The following is a 25,194-nucleotide window of genomic DNA, read 5'->3' on the forward strand; positions in this document are numbered from 1 at the left end:
AATTATACCATCGATTGTTCTTTCCAAAGGACACAAATAGTTTCTATTACCGCTCCTACAAGCAGCCTCAGAAGTACTCGAGAATCCTAGATTTGGAGCCAACAGAGTTAAGTTCCTGTCTTAAATTAGCCACTTCGGCCATTCTAGGCTAGTTTCTTAAAGTTTTGACGGATCATCTATGGAATAGATATAATTGTGCTTGTCCTGTTTACTTCTCAACATAGGCTAACTGTTGTAAGAGCAAGGCTTCTTAGTCAAATAATTCACAAAACTTAAGGAATGGAGGTGTCAGAAAAGAATTATTCCCCTGATATCACACATTATATCCACACATATCTCCTAAAAAGGACACAATGCTTCAGAGACACACAACACAAATAACTTCAAAGGCAAGGCATTTATTGCCAGACACATTAACAAATGAAAAAAAAATTCTTTTTTCTGGCAAGTTATCACCATTCTTCCAGTAACTTTATTCCACATGTTGAATAATCTATTATACTTTGTAGTATGTTTGAGGATTTGTTTTTTAAAAAACTTGAAGAAATCAATGCTTTGTGGATCAAAATTATGTAAAATTTATCCTAGAATTAAAGCTCCTTGGCTTCTTCAAAGGATTTGAATTTATCAATTCACATGTCAGAATTCATAAAACCTCATACAAATATATGCTCTAGACTTTAGAAATATTTTAGTCTCTGTTTGGGTTGTTCATTTAGATTGAAAACAACTTTTGAGATCGGTTCAGTGAAATGGAACTTTTGTGTGTATTAATTTCCGGAAAGCATCCTTCACGTCTTTGTTTCTTAGGCTGTAGATCAGAGGGTTTAGCATGGGGTTGACAACTGTGTAAAATACAGAGGCCACTTTTACTGTTTGCCGAGAGTTTTTGGAGTTGGGTACACAGTAAAGGGAGAGGATGGTCCCATGGAAGATGGTGATAGCAGTCAGGTGGGAGGCACAGGTGGAAAATGCTTTGTGGCGCCCACTGGCAGAGCGTATTTTTAGTACCGTCACAAAAATAAAAACATAGGAAGTGAGGATGATCAGTAGTGTACTCACCTCGTTGAAGGTGGCAAAGCCAAAAAGCAGCAGGTGAGGGATGAGTGTATCAGAGCTAGAGACAGCGATGAGAGCGGTATACTCACAAAAGAAATGGTTGATCACATTAGATCCAGAAAAGTTTAGCCGGAGAGCATAACAGAGGAGTACCAAGGGGCCAAACATGCCCCAGAGATATGACCCAGCCACCAGCAGGGCACAGAGCCTCTGTGACATGGCCACTGTATAAAGCAGAGGATTGCAGATGGCCACAAAGCGGTCATAGGCCATCACTGCCAGCAAGAAAGACTCTGTCACCACAGCAGTGCAGGACAGGAAGTATTGCATCATGCAGCTAAAGTAGAAGATGCTTTTATCTGCCATTACCAAGTTCTCAAGCAGCTTGGGAGTGACAATGGAAGAGTAACAAAAATCAACAAAAGAGAGGTGACTCAGGAAAAAGTACATAGGAGTGTGAAATTTGGGGTTAATCTTGATGATTACTATCATCCCAAGGTTTCCTACTACGGTGATCACATACATGAGCAGAAACACAAGGAAGAGAGGAATCTGAAGCTCTGGGTAATCTGTGAAACCTAAGAGGGCAAAGTTGGGCTCCATGCTCAGATTTCTTAAAATCATCACCATAATTCCTTTCAATGGGCAGAATTGTTCCTGCCAAAGCAAAACATGGGGTGAGTAATAATTATGTCATGACTTTCTATGATTGAAAGAAAAAACAAGAAGTAGCAGTTATTGGTTCTAGTTTTATCCAAGAAGAACATGTCTCATACAGGTAGCTGCTACCTCTATATCAAACCAAGCTGAGTCTTTGAAGTGTCTTTGCATTTTTATTAGACTTTCTGTTTTCATATATATATATATATACACACACACACACTCACACACATATGTGTATGTGTATACAGTAGTATATCCATCCATACATTAGCTAGTACAATAACATATGACATGCACATAACTTACAGGAAATTATTATACATATATATAATATATATATAAACTAATAAAGATTATGTGAAAAATGTAAAATATTTACTTCAAACAACTACATACATTGATACTGTATTTGTTTATATAGACGAATTGATTAAAATATTTAGAATATGTATCTGTTCTAAGGATAAATGAAAATGTTGAAGAAATCTAGAAAAAGAGCACACTAATTCCACTTTTTACCAACTTTTATTCTATAAAGGCTTCTTCTCTCCTTGAATATCTTAGTTGCTGAGGAGTTGAGAAGGATATGGCCTACTTTTGACCTCTTAGTGGAGTGGGCATTTTATTGGGGTTTATGACTTAAGGGTTAGCATCTACTATAGCTCAGGTATTGCATTAAGTATCTTGCAAGAGTCTCAAGATTTATCAAGTGAAGGTTCTCTCAACCCTAACTGGTTTTCAATTGTATAAAAGTTTGCATACTAATTTAATATGAATATAAAGGAAATATGGATAAATATCCATTTCTAAGTAGCAAGTTTATACTATTCATCATGAGATAATTGTCAATGGATATGAGAACAAATATTCTCATTAGTGTTGACCTCATTTTTTAATGATATTGGGATCAGAATTGAATAACACAGTGATTTAACATTTAAAAAATCAAAGGCCCCAGTTACCATATCAGAAAGACACTATTTTCAGTTTCATAGAAAACCCAGATAAACTTACCTACTACATACAAAGAAACAGGCTGCCACCCTCCTGTCTCTGCAGGCTAAGTATACCTGAGGCACCAAGACTCTTACATTTAACTTTATTGCCCAGGGACTCAAACTCTGGAGAATCACTAACAACTTACTCTTCCCAAGCATCAAAACAGGCAATTAAGGCAAATGCCAAGTCTCTTATGTCACATTTAGTGGCTGGAATTTTTTGAAATTACGCACACACACAAAAAAATGTAGCATGAAATTAACTATCAGGCTTTGCTTACACATCATTAAAATGACAATAACACTTTAAGTGCTGCCTCATCTATTCCAAAATTTAGTGTGCCTCTTGGATTTTGGCCAAGTTACTCCAACTTACTTACAAAATCACCCAAATGTTTATCCATTTGGAGTGGATCCCACAAAAGAAAACTTGTAAGAAACTTATTAAGCATCAAGCTGCTGTGCCATTTGTCCTGTGTGACACAGCATTATTATTTTCCTTGAAGTATATTTATCAAGTAGGGTTGTTCAGGACTTTGGATAGGGCTTTATAGTGAATTACATGTCAGACCTTTAGGATTTTAAAGAAAAGCAATAAGTCATTCTGTGCATAGCAGAATCTTGTGTAATGGAACCATTAAGAGCTGCTTTCTGTACTAGTGGAATTAGATTGTATGACCGTAGCTCATCTTACTCGCTTATTTTATGTCTATTTAGGCTGTTTCCATCTTTTGGTTTTTATAAGCAATACGAAACTGAACATTGTTGAACATCTCTTCTGATGTGAATGTGCTTGAGTTTCTTCAGAGCAGTTATTTGGCACAATTTTTCATGTCATAGGTTTCACAGAAACATTATTATATAATATATAAGGATAAACTGAAAATAGTTTGTTCTTTTTCAAATTTTAGCACCATTTTATTTACTTTATTTTTCTAATTAATTTTTATAGTTATCTTTATATTGTGGATATTAATATTTTGTCAGTTAAATATATTCCAAAATTTTTCTCTCATGCTCAGATTTCTCTTTTCCATGTGCTAATGGCATACATTTTAATTTTAATGTAGTTCCATGTGTTTTGTTTTCTACATCTTCAAAATGTTAGCCTACTCTGATATAAAGATATTATCCTTTGTAGCCTTAAGAGAAGCCAACTCTTATAAGAATTCTTTATGGAATCATTAATATGGAAGGCAAGAATACATTGCTTAGAAAGATATTTCCACTAATGTTTTGCAAAGTTTTTACATATCTTTGATCCCTTTGCTTGTGAATTTTGCAAAATTATTACTGAACCATAAAAAAAATTGAGGCATTATACTTTAGAAATGCTGGTAGCATTGTATTAATATTTCCAATAAACAAAAATTATTAATAGATCAATGTCCAAAAACAATTTTGCCAATGTATACAAAATTATCCACAAGTATTCTGAAACTTAATCCAAGCTGCACTAAACTTTTTTCCATCATGATGAACAAGAATCTGTCTAATCCAGAGATATTGTTAATAATTATACCCAGAACACTAATGTTTGGATTTCTGAGATTAGGTTATCCAAATAAACCAAAATTTTCTGAAATGTTAATTACAATATTGAAGAAACTTTTCAGATTTTCTGAAATCTGAATTAAGTTTGAAGGAAAAGGTTTCCAAATTGAACTTAACAGTTTTTAAAAATTAATCCCAAACCTAATTATGAGACATATTGTTAATAATGGAAGTACTGTTTTTGTGGTGCTGACAAATATAAAACAGTCAAAAAATCATAGAGTATCCAACTTTAGCTGAATGCTTAAAATTAGAAAAAGAAATGTTTCCACAGTACAATAATTAGCAGACAAGCATTCATATAAAGAAGCATGGTCATCTTTGATTATATTACATCTGTTCTTTGGCTTTTAAAATATGAAATGGGAGCCATATTCTTTGAGGAGACGTCACCAGAAAGTCTTACCTAGGTAAACAAGACATAATGCTAAACATTATCAATTTAGCCTGAAATTTTCATTTATTTCCATCTGTAGCTCATCCAGTATGTATTCATTGAAGGCTGAATTTTTAATGTACTTTTCTAAGCATTGGAGATACAAGAAAAAATAAAAACAGAACTTTTAACCATCTTGGAGCTTATCTTTACTGAGAGAAACAAGTAAAAAATTATTCCATGAATTTAAAATATCACCTGCAGCTATGAAAGAACATTAATTAGGTTAAGAGGACAGGGGTAACTGTCACATTGTATTAGGTTGTCAAGGAAGGATTCTTGACAACCTAATGTAACCTGTGCAGAAGGTGCTATTTGAATAGAAACATGTAGACTTTCATAGAAATATTCTTATTAAAATTTCTTTTAATGCCAAAATATTTTGAAGTATATTAACGTCTGCAGAGATTCAGTCACATTTTTGTACCTCATGCTACAAGTCTGTGAGTTCAGCATGGGGGTTAACAAGGCATAACGTATAGAATTCACTTTCACATTTGCCTGTGAGCTTTTGAAGTTAGTGCACTAGAGAAGAAGGATGGTGGTAATGTGGGAAAAGGGTGAAGAACACTGATGTGCATTGGTAGAGAGTGACTTTTAGAGAAGTTGAAAGCTAAGAAGTGATGACTATGGGATTCCTTAATTTATTGAAAGTGACTAAAGCAAAATAAACAAACAAGAAAACCACTATCCAGATGAACTGATCAATCTTAAATGGCAACAGAATATTTATTTTAAAATATATTAACTGTGTATGCCCACAATAGGCAATACAATGAGAGAATGAGTGTCAGGGAACAGATTACATGCCCCGGTCTAACATCCTGCTGGATGGATGGGGCAAAGCTTGAGGGGCATGGTGACTGTATAATGCATAGGCCTTTCTCAACTCCTGTTCTACTAGTTTCCACTTGTCTTGTTCTGGAAAAACTTTGTCTGCAAAGATTTAAACAATGCAAAGAATTTATTTAAAAAGCAGAGTATGTATGTTAAGATGCATACAAGAATAATGAAAATTTTTTCTAATTTAAATGTTTTTTTAAGTGTTATTATGTTTTTAGAATTATTAAATTTGTATCACTAAAATCATGTTATTGCCAGTAGAAAATAGGATAAATAAAAATTTATTTTAAATGGGCTCTAGGGACTCTACACACAATTAGACATGAGTCTACACCAACAGGATTTTATCATATATGTGTACGCTGATGTTACTCGCCCTTGGGTTCTCTCTGAATGTCAAAGATCTAAGGAAACATTATATATATGTGTGTGTGTGTGTGTGTGTGTGTGTGCATCAAATATATATATCATATATATATCAAATATATATATTTGATTCCCTATTGATATATAAAAATATATATTTATTTGATTCCTTAAACATATATATATTACATTTCCTTATATATAAGGAAACATATATATAAATATATATTTCCATGTATATGGGATATATATAAGAAAAAAATGTGTCCATATATATGTATATATATATATATCAAGGCTCTAAGGAAACATTATATATATATATACATACATATGTATGTATATATGTGTGTGTGTATATATATATATATATACACACATAGGTATGCATATACATTATATATGTGTATATATATATAATGTTTCCTTAGAACCTTGATATTCAGAGAGGATCCAAGGATCAGTAATACCGGCATCACTTGAAAGTTTGCTAGAAATCCAGAATCCTCTGCACCAGAATGGACATTTACAAACAACCCTCTCAGGTGATTTGCATGTATGTGAAGGTTTGAAAATCACTAGCTTTGATTACCCTTGATATAATGGAAAGTCTAGTGATCTAAAAAGCTATCATAATGAATTAAAAATACATAAACATTTAATTTTTACTCAGTTTTTTGTATTGTTCTTTATTGCCTTCTTTCTTCTATTCATAAACTCAAGATCAAAGACAATTTATCCTTTCTCCATACACAAGACAATATAGCAATAAGTATGTAATAAGCACATTTATTATGAAGGATAATGATTGAGAATGCTTAATTTGTCATACATGTGTTGAAAGAGAGAGAGTAATGTTTTGCATCGTTTAATAGCACAAAACCATAGACACACACCAAGAAAACCACACAATCCAAGGTGAAATTAAAATTGAAAGTTTTCATTTTATTTCCCACAGTGAACAAACTTTGGATCTCATTATCTGGAAACTGTGTGATACAATATATAAGTAATTGCTCAGAATTATGGTAAAGTTATCTGTGATCCATGGTGCACAGCTAAGAAAAATTAAGAATAAAAAGGTTTATTTTACATTTTATGGTTGTCTATTTGGTGGTATACTTTATTGTATAAGATGAAGTTGAAAGCTTTGTTTGATGTGAACACGGTAACTCTGGGTTAACAATTACTATTTAATCACTAAGGTAATATGAAGCAATAATACCAGTCTCACACAGTCCATATCCTGGGGAAACTTGTATAACACAAACCATGATTAGCAAGAGATAAATAGAGGTAATATTTTGTCTTAAAAAGTGAAACATAGATTATATACTTATTTCTGAAATTTACCATAACTCAGCAAGTAGAATTTATAGAATCAAGTTTAACACATAAATTTCTGAGAATTGTGAGATTAACATTTTTAAAAATGTTTATCTTGTAATCTTTCAGGAACTTCACATAAAATCAGGATTTTTACTTGATATTCAGGGTCATCATGTTTCACATCACTGCCTATGAAAGCACAGGAGGATGTTAGGGAGAAAAGAACAAAGAATTTGGTAGGATCTTAGAGACCATGTCCCAGCTTGTCATTACTTATTCTTAAAAATGCACACTCCTATTCAGCTTTTAAGATTTCCTCCATAACCCTGACATTCTTATTGCTAAACTAGAATTGAAGAATGTTTTTAAAAAAGCTGTTTACCATGGCAAAACATAAAACAAGGGATTTAGGTTTTATGATCTGACATTTACTTGTTATATAAATTCCTTAAGGCTGCCACAAAAAAATACCAAAAATTGGGAGTTTAAAACAGGTAAAATTACCTTCTTATAGTTCTCAAGATAGAAGTCTGAATCAAGGTGCTAGCAGGACCATACTGCCTCCGAAGGCAGTGGAGGAGAATCCTTCCTTGCTCCCTGGCTTGTAGCAGCAAAGCACCATCTCCCTCCATCTTCACATGACCTTCCTCCCTGTTTGTCTTCCTGTTGTCCTTCATTGTCTCTTAAAGGAACATCTTCATTAGATGTTCTTGGATTTAGGTCCCACTTTAATCCACTTAAGCTTATTATATTGACAAAGATCCTATTTCCAAAAAAGATTACTTCTGTGGTTCTGGGTGAACTTAAATAGCTTGGAAGATAACATTCAACCTTGTTATATTTTTTGCTAAAAACAGAAGTGAATAAAAATCAAATGATCAAATAACTGGCTTCTTAATATAGATTTAAAAATCTGGCTGGTGAATCGACTAAATAATTTGAATTTTTCTTTACTAAAAGCATTGAACAAGCCTCAAAATATACATGGAATTTATTTTTGGACCATAAGTCTTTAACAAAATTATGTTAAGTGATTCATTAACTTTCTAACACTCTCTCTCACATCTTTGTTCCTGAGGCTATAGATTAAAGGGTTCAACATGGGGATGATGACTGTATACAGCACAGAGCCTACTTTGACTATGAGCCATGAGTTTTTGGAGTTGGGTACACAATAAAGGAACAGGACAGTTCCATGGAAAATGGTGATGGCAGTCAGGTGGGAAGCACAGGTAGAGAAAGCTTTTTGGCGCCCAACAGCAGAAGGCATCTTTATAACAGAAATAAAGATGAAAATATAGGTAGTGAGGATGACTCCCAAGCTGCTCAACTCATTGAATATTGCAATGACAAAACAAAGCACTTGACTGATGGAGGGGTCAGAGCAGGAGACAGAGACGATGACAGAGTGCTCACAGACAAAATTTTTGATGATGTTAGACCCACAAAAAGATAATGACAAGAGGAAATAGGTGAGTGTCAGGGAAGAGATTATACCCCATGTGTAGGGCCCCACCACTAGTGATGCACAGAGCTTCTGGGACATGACAACCGTGTAGAGCAGAGGGTTACACACCGCCACATACCGATCATACGCCATCACTGCCAGCATGAATGTTTCTGCCACTGCACATATACAAGCCAAGAAGAATTGCATGATGCATCCTGTGAAGGAGATGGTTCTGTCTTCCACAACCAAGTTCTCCAGCAATTTGGGTGTAACGGTGGTGGAATAACAGAAATCGACAAAGGACAAATGGCTGAGGAAAAAGTACATGGGGGTGTGGAGTTTGGGGTTGATCCTGATGACCATGATCATGCCCAGGTTCCCCAGCACAGTGATGGTATAGATGGTCAGGAAGACCAGGAACAGGGGCACCTGGAGGTCTGCATATTCTGAGAAGCCCAAGAGGATAAAGATGGCTCCAGAACTCTGATTTCCTTCAGCTAACAACATGATTGTTGTTGGAGAAAATCTGAAATTATAATAAGTAATAATTACCTCCTACACATGTAACATTTACCCATGTGCCAGACTTGGTGCTGGAACATTAAAACATATTGATTTAGATTTCCAAATAACACAATGAATTTTAAAATGAGTAGCCCCATTTTTTAATACATGAAAACTGAAACATATATAAATTAAGAACTTGTGTGAGATTAGACAGCTTTTTAGTGATGAGCTGGATTTTGAAGTTGACCCTGAATGGCAGAAGTTGAACTAGAGTGCAGTAATCCCTCTTTAGCCACAATACATTTTTTTTTTATTATTATTTTGAGACAGAGACTCACTCTGTCGCCCAGGCTGGAGTGCAATGATGCGATCTCGGCTCACTGCAATCTCCACCTCTCAGCTTCAAGCTATTCTCCTGGATTCTCCTCCCTCAGCCTCCCAAGTAGCTGGGGCTACAGGCACATGCCACCATGCCCAGCTTTTTAGTAGAGATGGAGTTTCACTGTGTTAGCCAGGATGGTCTCTATCTCCTGACTTTGTAATACACCTGCCTCGGCTTCCCAAAGTGCTGGGATTACAGGTGTGAGCCACTGCACACAGCCAAACATTTCAAGACTCCTGGTGAATGCCTAGTACTGACTGCCATAAATATTATGTTTTTTCCCTCTACATACATACCCATGAAAAAGTTTAATTTAAAAATCAGACACAGTACCATATTAACGACAGTAACATAATAAAAGAAAATAATTGCCACAATATGCTAGCATCATTACTTTTGCATTTTGGAGCCATTATTTTAATTTTTTTAATTGTACTTTAAGTTCTGGATTACGTGTTCCATTAGTAAATAAAATAAGGGTCATTTGAAGGCAAGTATTGTGATACTGCCACAGTTTAAATAATTTTCTTCTTCTTTGTTATAGATGATGAAAGAGACAGCTCCTAAGTCAGAGGCGGGTAGCATCTACAGAACAGGAAATCTGGAAAAAGGGATGATTCATGTCCAGGCAGGATGGAACGGAATAGTGTAAGAATTCATCATGCTACTCAGAAGAGCACAAAATTTAAAACTTATGAAATTTTTATTTCTAGGATGTTCCATTTAATACTGTCATACTGCAGTTGACCACAACTGAAACTTGGAAAGAAAAAACACAAATAAGTGAGTACTACTGTAGTTTTCTTTAAGATGATAGAAAACTCTTCTATGGTATCATAAAAATGTTTCTTTCACAGTCCCAGCATTCTGAAGATCTGTGCTTTTCAAGAGTATTAATTTTTTTTTAAAATTTTGAGATGAAGTCTCGATGTGTCACCCAGGCTGGAGTGCAGTGGTGTGGTCTTGGCTCACTGCAACGTCCACCTACTGGGCTGAAGGGATCCTCCTGTCTCAGCATCCTGAGTAGCTGGGACTACAGGCACCCACCACCACACTTGGCTAATTTTTGTATTTTGAGTAGAGGCACGGTTTCACCACATTGGCCAAGCTGGTCTCGAACTCCTGACCTCAAATGATCCACCCATCTCTCAACAGTGCTAATTTAACAATTCATATACATTTAGCACTAAAAATGACAAAGGATCTGAAAAGGTGATGCACTGGAGGAGATGGTATTGTCATAGCTACATGGCAGATGCTCAGTCTGAGGTTCATGGGAATGATAGCTTTTATGAGTCACCACGGGAATTTTTCTGGTTTTAAAATATACCTGGATGTTGAAGGAAACATAAATTTGCACATCTTCAACCTTTCTCTTGATTCCATCTTTATGCTACAATAATTGCATTAGTGTTCTAAAATAATGTAGCAACCTAGTAAAATGATAAAGGTACATTTTTAACACATTCTCTTACTCTTTTATTTTCTTTCCTTCGTTAAGTGCTTTATCACTTAGTGTCACAGATGCTCATAACATCCATCTAGATGCCTTGTTTATTGTCTTTTAACTTTTATTATTTTCTAAACTGCTGGGTTTACCTACCAGCCATTATTATGAGGAAATCAAACGTGATGTATTCTGTTAACTTTTATTTTATGCTTGTTATTCTTTCTGCAAGATTTTGAGAGGTTTCCATATTTTATAATAGCTTTCTGTAATTTTCAGTGTGACTGTACTTAGCTAGGCACATGGAGAGCAAAAATGAGGATTTATGTCCCAGAGAAAGAAGTAGAGATCAGAATTCAACAAATCAAGTCTTTGGGAAGATAGACTCAGTTTATCTGACACTTAGACTAATGGGGAGTTTCCCGCTTTAAAGATTTCAGGACTCCAGTGTGCCCCAATTAGTGAAAGATAATACAAGATATGTCACTGACCTGAAGTCAATTCACCTGAAGATTATCTCCAAGGAGGTTTCCACTCAGAATTCAAGTATCACTGAAAGTATGAAGAAGTTAATAAATACAGCAGGCGTCCACAATAAATTTAAATGAGTGTTCCAAGAATATATTTCTTATCTAATACACAGAAAAATTCAGGGAAAGGAGGAGAAAAGGGAAAGAGAGAGAGGGAGGTTTGGAAGCTGATTCTGCTTCCTGGAAACAAAATCTAGGGTTTATGTAGGCCTTCAGGACCTTGGGGATTTCGACCCTAGGGAATTTTTACTGAACTGCTTATTTTTAGAACGCAAACTCAGAAATTAGATTAAATACCTCCCTGAGTGGCATTTTGCAATCATGTAACTTCTTCTAAACCACTGAAGACAATATCTCATCAAGCGTATTTCATTAATTTATTTTAGAACTTTTTATGAAAAAAACCATAATATTCACATTGAAAACACGGTATCAATAATATAACACAAAGGAAATGATAAATCAATGAGAATGCAACAATTAATAGGTAACCACTATTAACATTTTATCTTTCTGTCTTTTCATATGTATCTTGTATGGTTTTTTTGTATATGAACAATAGAATGTGCATTCTGGCTTTTTCATTTATCATCAAATAATCACTATTGTCCTTGGAACAATTGATTACTTCATGAAAACAAATTTGTGTTTTCTTCTAAATATGAGCTTGTCACTTTTCCAAGCTTATAACATAAAGTCTTGAAATATCTTTTTTGTCCAAACCTTCTTACAAATAATACATGTATTTTGGAAGCACGTTTAACTCTCTAATACATTTGGGTGGAAACCAATCAATTGATTCCGCTACATCTAAATATCCCACAACTATATCCACTTAGGCTCTCTCTGGACTTGTGAAAACCCTGCTAACCCTTGCCAGCATCTCCACCGGAGACCACTAACACAACAGAAGCTATTTATCCATAAGATATTGAAACTTTTTTGTAGATGGCTTGGTTTTGTTGCAGAATTCCAGGTATCTGCATAAGAAATCTAGAAGGTTTTCTTCTAGGATTCCTAGAGGTTGAGGGCTTATATTTGAATCTTTAACCCATCTTGAGTTAATTTTTGTATATGGTAAAAGATAAGCATCTGCATTTGGCTAGCCAGGTATTCTGGCACCATTTATTAAACAGGGTGTCCTTTGCTCAGTGCTTATTTTTGTAGACTTTGTCAAAGACCAAAAGGCTGTAGGTGTGCAGCTTTATTTTTGGGTTCTCTATTCCATTCTGTTGGTCTACATCCTTAATTTTTTGTTGTTGTTGTTTAAGTACAATGCTGTTTTGGTTACTGTAGCCATGTAATATAGTTTGAAGTAAGATAATGTAAGGACTCTGGATTTGTTCTTTTTACTTAAGATCGTTTTGGCTATTTGGGCTCTTTTTTCCACATGATTTTAGAATAGTAAATTCTGTTAAAAAATTACATTGGTAGTTTGGTGGGAGTAGCATTGAATTTATATATTGCTTTGGGCTTTACAGTCATTTTAATTACATTGATTCTACCAATGTATGAGCACGGAATGTTTTTCCATTTGTTTTTGTCTTCTTTGATTTCTTTCAGTAGTGTTTTGTAGTTCTCCTTGTAGAGACATTTCACCTCTTTGTTAGATGTATCCCAATGTACTTTTTTGTGGCTCTTGTAAATGAGACTGGATCCTTAATTTGGTTTGAATGTTGTTGATATATAGAAATGTTAATGATTTTTGTACATTGATTTTGTATCCTGAAACTTTACTGAAATGTTGACCCGTTACAAGAGCCTATTGGTGCAGTCTCCAGGGTTTTCTAGGTATAGAGTCATATTATAAACAAAGAGAGATAGTTTTGCTTATTTTCCTTTTTTGATGCCTTTATTTTTTTTCCTCTTGCCAGTTTACTCAGGCTAGTACTTCCAGTGCTATGTTGAGTCGGAGTGATGAGACTGACCAGTCTTGTCTTCTTGCAATTCTTCCAGCTTTTTCCTGTTCAGTATGATGTTGGCTGTGGGTTTTTCATAGAAGGATTTTATTATTTCAAGATGCATTCCTTTGATACCTAGTTTGTTGAGTGTTTTTATCAGGAAGTCATGTTGGATTTTATCAAAAGATTTTTCTCCATCTATTGAGATAATCATATCACTTTGTTTTTAATTCCATTTATGTGGTGAATCATACTTTTGATTTGCATATGTGCAGGCAAACTCGAATTCCAGGAAAAAAGCCTACATCATAGTGCTAAATTAATTTTTTGATGTGCTGCTGTATTTAGTTTGCTAATATTTTGCTGGGGATTTTTGCATCTATGTCATCCAGAATATTTACCTATACTTTTATTTTTTCAATGTGTCTTTGCCACTAACTGGTATCAGAGTGGTGCTAGCTTCATCGAATGGTTAAAGAATCCCCCCAATGCAATTTTCCTGAATAGCTTCAGTAGACTTGGTAACAGCTCTTCTTTGTGTGTCTGGTAGAATTTGGCTGTGAATCCACCTGGTCTGGAACATTTTGTGGTTGGTAGGTTTTTTGCTACTGATTCAGTTTTAGAACTTGTTATTAGTACAGGGTTTCAATTTCTTCCTGATTCAATCTTGGGAGATTATGTGTTTCCAGAATTCTACCCATTTTCTCTGGATTTTCCATTTTGTTTTCATAAAGGTGTTGATAAAAAGTTGAAAAAAAGTTATTCTTACATTATTTATTTATTTATTTTTAAAATATATATTTTATTGCATTTGGAGAACTTTTTTTTGCATTTGGTTTTGGAGAACTTTTGTATATCTGTGGGACTGGTTGTCATTTGGTTGTTTCTGATTGTACTTATTTGAATCTTCTCTTTTTTCTTTCTTAATCTAGCTTGCAGTGTATCTATCTGCTTGATTCTTTCAAAGAACTAAATTTTGGTTTCTTTGATTCTTTATGTCTATTTTTAAGTCTCAGTTTCATGCAGTTCTGCTCTGATTTCAGTTATTTCTTTTCTTCAGCCAGCTCTGGGATTATTTTGTTCTTTTTCTGGTTCCTGTGGGTGTGATGTTAGGTCACGAATTTGAAATCTTTCTAACTTTTTGATATTGGCATTTAGTGCTCCAAACTTCCCTCTTAACACAGCTTTTGCTGTGTGTGTCTCTGTTTTCATTTATTTCAAAGAATTTGCTTTTATTTCTGCCTTAACTTAGTTCTTTAGTTTCTTAGTTTCTTTATTTAGTTAATTTAGTTGTTACTTAGTTTCCTAATTTAGTTGTTTACCCAAAAGCCATTTAGAAGCAAATTATTCAAATTCCGTGTAATTGAGTTGCTTAAACAGATATTCTTGGTGTTGATTTCTATATTTATTCCACTGTGCTCCAAAGTCCAAAGGTATGGTTTGCATGCTTTTCATTGTTTAAAAAATTTATTGAGACTTGCTTTATGTTCAAGCATGTGGCCAATCTTGGCCTTCTTCTGTTTACAGATGAGAAAAATGTACTGTGGTTGATAAGTGTAGCATTCTGTAGATGTCTATGTCCAATTACTCAAGTGTCAAATAAATTCAGAATTGTTTTGTTAGTTTTCTGCCTTGATAATCCGTCTAACACTGTCACTGAGGTGTTGAAATCCCCCACTATTACTACATGGCCATCTACATTTTTTGCAGGCCTAGAAATGCATGTTTTATAAATATGGGTGCTCAAATATTGGGTGCATATATATTTACAATAGTTAAGTCTTATGTTTGAAATGAACCCTTTATCATTATGGTATGTCATTCTTTATCCTTTTTTACAGTTTTAAGTCTGTTTTCTGTGGTGTAATAGTGATCCCTGCTCTCTTTTTATTTTTTGTTTACATGATAGATCTTTCTCTAAACCTTTACTTTGAATCTATATTGTTACATGTGAGATGGGTCTCTTGCAGACAACAATTTGATAGTAAAATGGGTCTTATCTGTTTATCCAGTTTGCCACTCAGTGCCTTATAAGCGGCATGTTTACATTCAAGCTTAACGTTGATAAGTGACTTTGGATCCTACCGAAAAATTGTTGGTTGATTGCTTTGAAGTTTCCATGGTGTGGTTGCCTTATGGGGTTTGTGGGCTATGTACTGAAGGATGTTTTTGTGGTAGCAGATGTCGTTATTTTGTTTCAGTGTTTAGAACTCCCTTAAGTATCTCTTAAAGCTAGTCTAGAGGTAACAAATGTCCTTAGTTCTTGCTAGACTGGAAAAGTTTTAATTTCTCCTTCACTTATGAATCCTAGTTTACTGAGATATGAAATTTTTGGTTGGAATGTCTCTCCTTTAAGAATGCTGAAAATAGGCCCCCAGACCCTTCTGGCTTGCAAGGTTGCTGCTGAGAAATTGGCATGTCTACCTCTCTAGCAAGATTAGGGAAATCTGCTTTATTTCCTGAACTACATTTTCCAGGCTGTTTGCTTTTTTTCTGTTTCTCTCTCAGGCATGCCAGTAATTCATAGGTTTTGTCACTTTATATAATCCCTTAGTTTTCAAGGACTTTGTTCATATTTGCAATTTATTTCTTTTTTATTTTTACCTGACTGCATTAGTTCAAAAGACCAGCCTTCTAGCTCTAAAGTTATTTCTTCTGATTGGTCCAGTCTATTGATAAATATTTCAATTGTATATAGAAATTTCTTAAGCAAGTTTTTCAAACTCAGAAGTTTTAATTCATTTATTTTCAGATGTCTATCTCTTCCTTCATTTCCTAGATTGCTTTAAAATTTTCTTCATGTTGATATTCAACCTTGTCTTGTATCTCACTGAGTTTCCTTGCAATATATGCTTTGAATTCTCTATCTGTAATTTTTGAGTTTTTATTTTTATTGGGGACCATTGTTGAGAACTGGTTTGATAGGAACATAACTCGGCAATTATGTTCTTCATCAATTTAACCTGGTCAATCATTGTCTTCTCACTTCCATTCTTTACTTGAGAGCCAGTCATGGTTGCTCACTTCAGGTAGGATATAGAGAATCACTGCAGTCAAACATTTCCATAACTTTTTACAAGGCAAATTGCTGCTGTTTTGATTATCTCAAATGTAAACAAAATTTTTAAATGCTGCTTTAATAGTTAGAAATGTAAAGAAAACAAAAAATAAAAGATATATTGCATTATATCCAGCATATTTAACAATGTTGTTGCAAATGACATGGTTTTCTTCATTTTAAAGACTATATATTATTCCATGATGTATTCATCTACTGATGTACACATAGGCTGTTAACATATTGTGAATATTGGGAATAATACTGCAATCAACATGAGAGTGCAGATATCTCTTTCACATATTGATTTCATTTCCTTTAGAAATATACCCTATTTTGAACATGCTGAATCATATGGTAAGTCTATTTTTAATTTTTTGAAGAAGGTTCATGCTCTTTTCCACATGTCTATTAACAAGTTACATTCCCACCAAAAGTATACAAGCTTTCCCTTTCTCCGTGTCCTTACCAACACTTGTTATCTTTGACTTTTCCATGAGCCATAGTGATAAGAGCAAGACGATACCTTGTGTAATTTTGATTTTCATTTCTATGAAGGTTAGTGATATTGATAATATTTTCATATACCTGTTAGTCATTTCCATGTCTTCTTTGGTAAAAATGTCTATTCAAGTCCTTTGCCCATTTAAAAAAATTAAGGTATTTGGGTTTTGTTTGCTATTGACATATACGAGTTTCTTATATATTTTTGATATTAACCTATTATCAGATTTATGGTTTTAAAATATCTCCTCCTATTTTGTAAGTTGTCTTTTCATTTTGTTGATAATTTTATTTTCTGTGCAGAAAGTTTTTTAGCTTGATGTAGTCCCACATTTTTAATTGACTATGCTGTTGGTGCCACATTTTAAAAATTGTTACAAACCCAGTGTCAAGGAGCTTATTTCCTATGTTTTCTTCTAGAATTTTTACATTTTCTGGTCTCACATTTAGATCTTTATTCTATTTTGAATTGATTTTTGTGTGTCTTGTAAAAGAAAAGTCTAATTATTCTCAAGCACACAAGATTTATTTTCCAGGGCAAATAATGGCAGCCCATAAAACAAGTCTTAGTGAAGTTAAGAGAATTAAAATCACATCAAGTATTTTCCCAATAACAATGTGTAAGAAACAATAACAGCATTCATTTTATGGATCAATGAAAATCAATAAAAAACCAAAAGTTTAAAAATCAACAATATGTGGAAACTAGACGAGATGTTCCTAACTAACCAATGGACCAAAGAAGAAATTGAAACAGAAATTTTAAAATATCTTGAGGCCAAAAAAATAGAAACAACATACCAAAATATATAGGATCCAACAAAAGCAAGTCTAAGAGGAAAGTTTATAGTGATAAATCCTAAGTTAAAAAAAAAAAAAAAGGAAAAAGAAAGATCTCAAATAACGTAAGTTTACACCTGAAGGAACTAGCAGAAAAAACAAACTATGTTTTGGTTGCTTTTTAGAATCTGTAAATTCTTGTGTGTCCACAAAGCACTGCTGTATTTGTTGTTTTCCCTGTAGCATCTCTATGCAAGGACCAAACCTGAAATTCAATCTGTTTCACAGGATCACAGAATGTATGCAGTGTAGAAAACAGTGACTACCAGCTCACCAAAGAAGATCTCTTCACTCTTTGAAATTTTAATTATCTATTCCTAGATGATTAATATATATTAATATCTATTTTGCAATTTACAATTTTAATCGAGAAATAATAGTTCTATGAATAGATAGACTGGGTAAAATGTGATGTTTTTATATATGTTTACATTATGGAATGATTAAATAAAGCTGATTTGCATATGATCATAACACATACTTAACAGTTTAATGGAACAAATGACCCCTATCCTGAATCGCAACAGGACAATTATATTTTATTTCTTCTGTCTCAATCTTTTTTTTTTTTTTTGGAGACAGTCTTGCTGTCTGCCCAGGCTGGAGTGTAATGGCTCACTCTTGGCTCACTGCAACTCTGCCTCCTGGGTTCAAGCAATTCTCCTGCCTCAGCCTCCCAAGTAGCTGAGATTGCGGGTGCCCAGCACAATGCCTGATTGATTTTTGTATTTTTAGTAGACACAGGGTCACACCATGTTAGCCAGGCTGGTCTCGAACTCTTGACCTCAGGCAATCTGCCCACTTCAACCTCCCAAAGTCCTGGGATTACAGGCATGAGCCACTGCGCCTGGCCCATGTATCTCATTATTAAAGGCTTGGTATATTTGTTAGGATTCTCTAAGGGACAGAACTAATAAGATATATATACAAACACACATACATACACACACACATACATGCATATGCACAAATATGTATACTTATTGTGTGTGTGTGTATGTGTGTGCATATAGATGGTGCCAACCCAGATTAAGAATGGTCCTGCCTTTCCCAGACCACTGACTCAAATATTAATCTCCTTTGGCAATACCCTCACAGACACACCCAAGAGCAACATTTTTCATCCTTCAATCAAGTTGACAGTATTAGCCATCACACTTGGTAATGTGGATATTATAGAAGGTCATCGAAGACATAATGCAGGTGAAGATGTATTTAGATTACCTAGTGTATGTATATGGTACCATATGCAATACATATACGGTTAGTTATACATATGATTCTACATGTACATATACTCATGTGTGTATGTCCATGTGTCCTACATAGTTTCTCTATGTTGGAAAAGATTTTTCCTGCTTTCTTCTGTTTACCCTAAGTGTATAGCAAAAGTCCATCATGGAAGAAAACCCATCTAGTCTAGGAAGATCACTTTTTCAAGGAACGCAATCGCCAAAACCTCAAAAATACCCCTGTAAATATCTCCCAAACACTACTTTTCCTAATCTTTTCCCTTCCCTATAATATTGCATATGCCAGAGAGAAAAATTTTCTCGTAAATTAAAATATTTTATTTCACTTCTAATGGGCAAATACCCAGGAAAGAAATTATTGAGTTGGATGGGACGTCTTTGTGTAATTTCATATGATACAGCTAAATTGTTTTCAAAAACTTAAACTTTTACCTCCACCTGAAATGTGTTAGCATTATAGTTGATTCATTTTCTCACTGAGACTTTTTTAGTTGTATTTATTTTAGCCATTCTAATGAGTCTTCAAAAAACATCACTGTGTGTGGGGTGTGTGTGTGTGTGTGTGTGTGTGTGTGTGTGTGTGTGTGTGTGTTGGGACAGATCGCGCTCTGTCACCCTGGCCAGAGTGCAGTGGCATGATCATAGTTCACTGTAACCCTGAACTACTGGGTTCAAGCAATCTTACCACCTCACCTCCTGAGTCACTGTGGTTTTCATAACATTTTCATTGGTAATTATGGATACTTTATATCTTTTCAGGTGTTTATGAATGATTTGTGTATTTTCTTTTGTCAAGTGAGTGTCTCCTCAAATATTTCAACCACTTTTCATTAGATGCTTTGTCTTCCGTTTTGAGAGTTTGTTATATATTCCATATACAAATTATTTGTCAGATATTTATTAACAATCTGTGACTTACATTTTCACTTTCTTAATATGTCTTTTACTATTAAGAAACTTTTAATATAAGGTTTTAATGTTAATAAAATTAATTTTATCCATTTTCTGATGAGCCAGTCTTTTAACGTTCTGTATTTAAAAAGTTTCACCCAAACTTTAAAAAGAGTCTCCGTATGTTTTATGCTAAAATTTTGTAATTTTAACATTTACATTTAGATTCATGATATAGTTCATTTAACTCAAGTTAATAGTTTTGTATGATGGGAAATAAAACTTAAGGCTCTTTTTTCCATATGGATATCCACTTTTCCCATTATGATTTTTCTCCATTGAATTATAATGGCTTGTTTGTTGGAATATAAGTGACCAGATATGTGTGATTTCATTTTAGGATTCTGTTACTTTAATATCCCATTGTCTGATTACTCAGATAATTTTTTAGCATAAAATAGGGCATGCATGTAAGAAAGGTAGATTAATACTTAATTCCATTTTGTTTGCTAATCAGCAGGCTATAATTTTCAGAACAAAAATTAACTTCTGCCATTCAAAACAAGAAAAAGCAAAGGGTTGGTTGTTGCACAAGACACAGTAATCAGAGGCTTTTGTTAAAGTCACTCAGGAGTATGGGTTCCAGAATACAATTTTAGGAGGTCATCTTGAATCTGCACATATTTAATGAGCTTTGAATCAGTTTTGCTTTGAAAATATACATAAAGTTACAGAATACATAGAAAAGTATCTTGAAATAATTTACAAATATTGCAACACATGATATAAAAACTTTAGGATTTAGAATTTTTGGTAACGTGATTTAGAACTATTTCACTAAAGTAATTTCTAAAGGTTATGCTGGCATTAATGTATCAACTGACGGTCTATTGACTAAATAATTGTAATAATCAATTGTACTATAAGAGATAATCTGTGGATAGTAAATCACTTTTTCAGAAATAAAATATCTAAGAATATTATATTCTGTAGTAAATCAGTTTGGTGACAACTAATTTTTCAAACATGCTCTTGACATCTTTGTTCCTAAGGCTATAGATCAGTGGATTCACATGGGGATCACCACTGTGTAAAACAAAGAAGCCACTTTAACTATGAGGCTAGAAGTTTTAGGATTAGGAATACAGTAAAGGAAAAGGATGGTTCCATGGAAGATGGTGATGGCCATCAGGTGGGAGGCACAGGTGGAGAAGGTTTTCTGGCGCCCACTTGCAGAAGGAATCTTCATAATGGTAATAAAATTAAGCATATATGATGTCAGAATGATAATTAGGCTGCTCACCTCATTGAATATGGCAATAATACAGCTTATCAGCTGGGTGATATAGGGATCTGAGTAGGAGGCAGAAATAATTACAGAGTGGTCACAGATAAAATTATTTATGAAGGTGGATTCACAAAATGACAGTTCAAGAAGAAAATATGTGAGTGTCAGAGAGCACACTATCCCCCATGTGTAGGACCCAGCCATCAGCGGAGCACAGAGCTTCTGAGACATAATAGTGGTATAGAGCAAGGGTTTACAAACCGCCACACAACGGTCATAAGCCATTGCTGCTAACATGAAAGTTTCTGTCACTGCAAAAATGCAAGCAAAACAGAATTGTATGATGCAACCAGAGAAAGAGTTGCTTCTGTCTTCCACAACCAAGTTCTCCAACAGCTTAGAATAACAGAAATCTACCAAGGACAAGTGACTAAGAAAAAAGTACATGATTACATGGAGTTTTGAATTGATTTTGATTATTATTATTGTGCCCAAATTCCCCACCGCGGTTACTGTGCAGACAAACAAGAAAACCACAAAGAGTGGCACCTGGATTCCTGGGTATTCTGAAAAACCTAAGAGAATAAAAGTGGGTGTGCCGCTTTTATTTCCTTCAGATACCATCAACAGATACTGTTGGATTAAAAAGAAAAAAGTTATTCCTGCAAAGCAGAGCTGGATAGGAAAAAGAAACACAGAGAGAAAATAGGCTTCATGTGTTTCTATGACAAGTGATATAGAACAGTGATTCTAAAAATCTGGTCATAAAACCAGCAGTAGCAGCACCACCTGGGAACTCTCTATTACTGCAAATTCTCCAGCTCCATCAATCTTCTTAACAAAAACTCTGGGGTGACGTCCACTGTTTGTGGTTTAGTCAAGCCTCCAGGTAATTATGATGCATACTACAGGGCAAAAAACACTACTTACACAGGCAATTTATTATGATTCACATAGAACTGAAACATAAATTGTAGCATAAAACAAATTTTAAAAAACTTAGAAGCACAAAGGAAATCTTTTGGATTTAAGAATTACACTGAGGATCAAGTCGTTGACTTAGCATTGTCATTGGTGGCACACAAATGTTTCTACTTTTGCTAGGCATAACACAGAATTAAATGACTGTAGAATTTAAAAATTGAAATAAGCCGTAAAATGTACTTAGTCTATGCCATCCAACTAATGCTTGAGAGTCTGCCTAGGAAACCCATTTAAAAAATGTTTATATAGCTTCCATTAAAACTGTCAATGTACACTGTTTCCTGGGGTATTTTAATAAAATGTTAAGGCAAAGCAAAAACTTGTACTTTACAAAACTTGCTAAGTCAAAATGATTGGTTATGAGGACTTGAATATTGATCCAATAACTCTCTAAAGGCAGTTATTACTTGTAGTTGCAGGGCTTTTTTAAAACATAGCTTAACATTAAACAAGAAAATAAGTAGTGAGTCCCTAAATATAGATTTATTCCTCTTAATCTTGACTTCCATAATGTCTGGTGGAAAGGCTGAAATAAATTTCTTTCTGAATGTTCAACACCCGCCTATAAGTGAGAACATGCGGTGTTCGATCTTCTGCTCTTCTGGACGGTCGGGGGTGGGGAGGTGGGGAGAGAATGCAAGGGGAGATGCCGGATGTAGGTCATGGGGAGAAAGGCAGCAAATCACACTGCCACGTGTGTACCTATGCAACAATCTTGCATGTTCTTCACATGTACCCCAATACCTAAAATGCAATAAAATAAATAAATGGAAAAAAAAAAAGTCAAAACAGCAAAAAAAAAAATTTCTTTCTGAAACCTCCTGAAAAGGAGAAAAATGTAACACATTACATTTGTTATAAACTAGATACAATGATAAGGCATCTTGAACTAGAAAAATGTGACATATGCAATATGTAATGGACTTAAAATACAGTTATATATTTGCTTAAATATAAACTCTCATCAATCATGTATTTGAAAAAAATGGACATAAGACACATAAACAAACATTCATTTGAATTATTATGAGTGAGAAGGCGATTGGGAGTTTATCAGCTTCCTGACTGTCTCTTTTACGTCTTTGTTCCTAAGGCTGTAGATAAGGGGATTCAGCATAGGAATCATGACTGTAAAAAGCACAGTAGCCACTTTGACCAGGAGCCATGAGCTTTTGGAATTAGGCACACAGTAAAGAAACAGGATGACCCCATGGAAAATGGAGATGGCGGTCAGGTGCGAGGCACAGGTGGAGATGGCCTTTTGGAGTCCACCCGTAGAAGTCATCTTGATGACAGTGGCAACTAGGAAGACATAGGAGGCAAGGATGACCAGGAGGCTACAAGCTTCACTGAATATAGAAATGAGTAAACATGCCATCTGGCTGAAGTAGCGGTCAGAGCAGGATAGAGAAAGAACGGCAGGGTGCTCACAGCCAAAGTGATTTATGATGTTAGATCCACAGTAGGATAGCTTCAAAAGAGAATATGTGAGTGTCGGGGAACAGAGTCCTCCCCATGTGTAAGTTCCAGCTACCAGGAGAGCACAGAGCTTAGGAGACACAGCCACTGTGTAGAGCAGGGGGTTACAAACAGCCACAAACCGGTCGTAGGCCATCACCGCTAACATGAACATTTCTGTGATCACAAAAGCACAACCAAAGAAAAATTGTACCATGCATCCTTTGAAGGAGATCATTCTGTCTTCCACAGCCAAAGTCTCTAAAAGTTTGGGTGTAAATACACTGGAATAACAAGTATCCAAAAAGGATAGATGACTGAGGAAACAGTACATGGGTGTATGGAGCTTAGGGTTGATTCTTACGACCACAATTATGCCAAGGTTTCCCACCAGAGCGACAGTGTAGGTGGTCAAGAACACCAAGAAGAGGGGCGCCTGGAGGTGTGGATATTCTGAGAAACCCAACAGAATGAACGTGGTCACAGAGCTCTGGTTTCCCTCCTCTGGTGCCATGGCCCTTTATTAAAAGAGAGAGAGAGTCAGAAAAAAGTAACAAAAGAGAGTTAGAAGAAAGCCAGACAAAAGTAAAGGACAATTAAATTAAATAAGTTGTAGCAACAGAAATTGAGAAAAGTGGGATGGGAAGAACTCAGAAGAACCTTGATGTAAAGGAGTGAAGACAAATGTGGTTAGTGTGTGTTGCTGGTGTTTGACTTCACCACGAGTCTTACTTGACAATTTACAGTCTTTTTGATTATGGGAAATTAGCTTTGTCGTTCAGCATTTTTGTTCTCTCATCTGGAAAACAAGAAAAAATACTGCTTATCAATATTATTATTGTATACAAGTTGTCTGTAAATGTATATGATACAGCAATGAATTCTCATGGTAAAATGTAATTATATAACAACAAAGGAAACATATTAGCAAAATCAAAAAAACATTGAACAGATTATAGTAGTCATATGATCATGACAGAAGAGACCTTTGAAAGAATAAACATACATAAAAACATAAAGGTAAAATTTGGGGGTAGATGGGTTATATCGTGTCAGATGTTCACACTTCTGTATTGATATATTAAATTTTACCTGTTCCAGGTTTATACCATTGTGATGGTTACACAGAACATCTACTTAAGATACTCTAAGTGGTCTGATAAAAATTTCCCCTGATAATATGTTCTCTCAATTGTATAGCCCTCATATGGTTATTTTATTTTCAATGATAAAAACTGCAATTAATTTTGCATTAACCTAATATAAGGCTCAAAGTACTCAATGTTATAAAACTGTTTCCTGAGAATGTATTTCGTAGATATTCTTAAAAGTTTCACATTGATTATCTTCTGCTAGTTATGCAGCCCGTTTGCAGCACATATTGTATGAAACCAACAAAAATCTCTATTTCTTTAGCAATTATAAACCACAACATTTATAGAATGATCATACA

At 34.6% G+C, this 25,194-nt stretch overlaps 4 protein-coding genes across 4 annotated transcripts; all 4 read right to left on the reverse strand.

Annotated features, from left to right (window-relative positions):
- Positions 1–744: 744 nt before the first annotated feature.
- LOC116554450 (olfactory receptor 5D14) lies at positions 745–1,689 on the reverse strand. The gene has a single exon (XM_032282419.1). It carries the CDS (start codon positions 1,687–1,689, stop codon positions 745–747), a length of 945 nt encoding a protein of 314 aa, XP_032138310.1.
- Positions 1,690–8,269: 6,580 nt separating this feature from the next.
- Positions 8,270–9,205, reverse strand: LOC116554553 (olfactory receptor 5D13-like). Its single transcript, XM_032282472.1, has one exon. The coding sequence runs from the start codon at positions 9,203–9,205 to the stop codon at positions 8,270–8,272; it is 936 nt and encodes a 311-aa protein (XP_032138363.1).
- An 11,798-nt stretch (positions 9,206–21,003) lies between these two features.
- LOC116554451 (olfactory receptor 5D13-like) lies at positions 21,004–21,923 on the reverse strand. The gene has a single exon (XM_032282420.1). It carries the CDS (start codon positions 21,921–21,923, stop codon positions 21,081–21,083), a length of 843 nt encoding a protein of 280 aa, XP_032138311.1. The 3' UTR covers positions 21,004–21,080.
- Positions 21,924–23,307: 1,384 nt separating this feature from the next.
- LOC116554453 (olfactory receptor 5D18-like) lies at positions 23,308–24,255 on the reverse strand. The gene has a single exon (XM_032282421.1). It carries the CDS (start codon positions 24,253–24,255, stop codon positions 23,308–23,310), a length of 948 nt encoding a protein of 315 aa, XP_032138312.1.
- Between the last annotated feature and the right edge of the window lie 939 nt (positions 24,256–25,194).

The sequence above is a fragment of the Sapajus apella genome, unplaced genomic scaffold (assembly GCF_009761245.1).
Source record: "Sapajus apella isolate SASKATOON/1434 unplaced genomic scaffold, GSC_monkey_1.0 scaffold14, whole genome shotgun sequence".
Lineage (NCBI taxonomy): Eukaryota > Metazoa > Chordata > Mammalia > Primates > Cebidae > Sapajus > Sapajus apella.

Excerpts from the sequence above, each read along its gene's own strand:
- LOC116554450 (XM_032282419.1), bottom strand. The coding sequence starts at position 1,689 with ATGGTGATGATTTTAAGAAATCTGAGCATGGAGCCCAACTTTGCCCTC.
- LOC116554553 (XM_032282472.1), bottom strand. The coding sequence starts at position 9,205 with ATGTTGTTAGCTGAAGGAAATCAGAGTTCTGGAGCCATCTTTATCCTC.
- LOC116554451 (XM_032282420.1), bottom strand. The coding sequence starts at position 21,923 with ATGGTATCTGAAGGAAATAAAAGCGGCACACCCACTTTTATTCTCTTA.
- LOC116554453 (XM_032282421.1), bottom strand. The coding sequence starts at position 24,255 with ATGGCACCAGAGGAGGGAAACCAGAGCTCTGTGACCACGTTCATTCTG.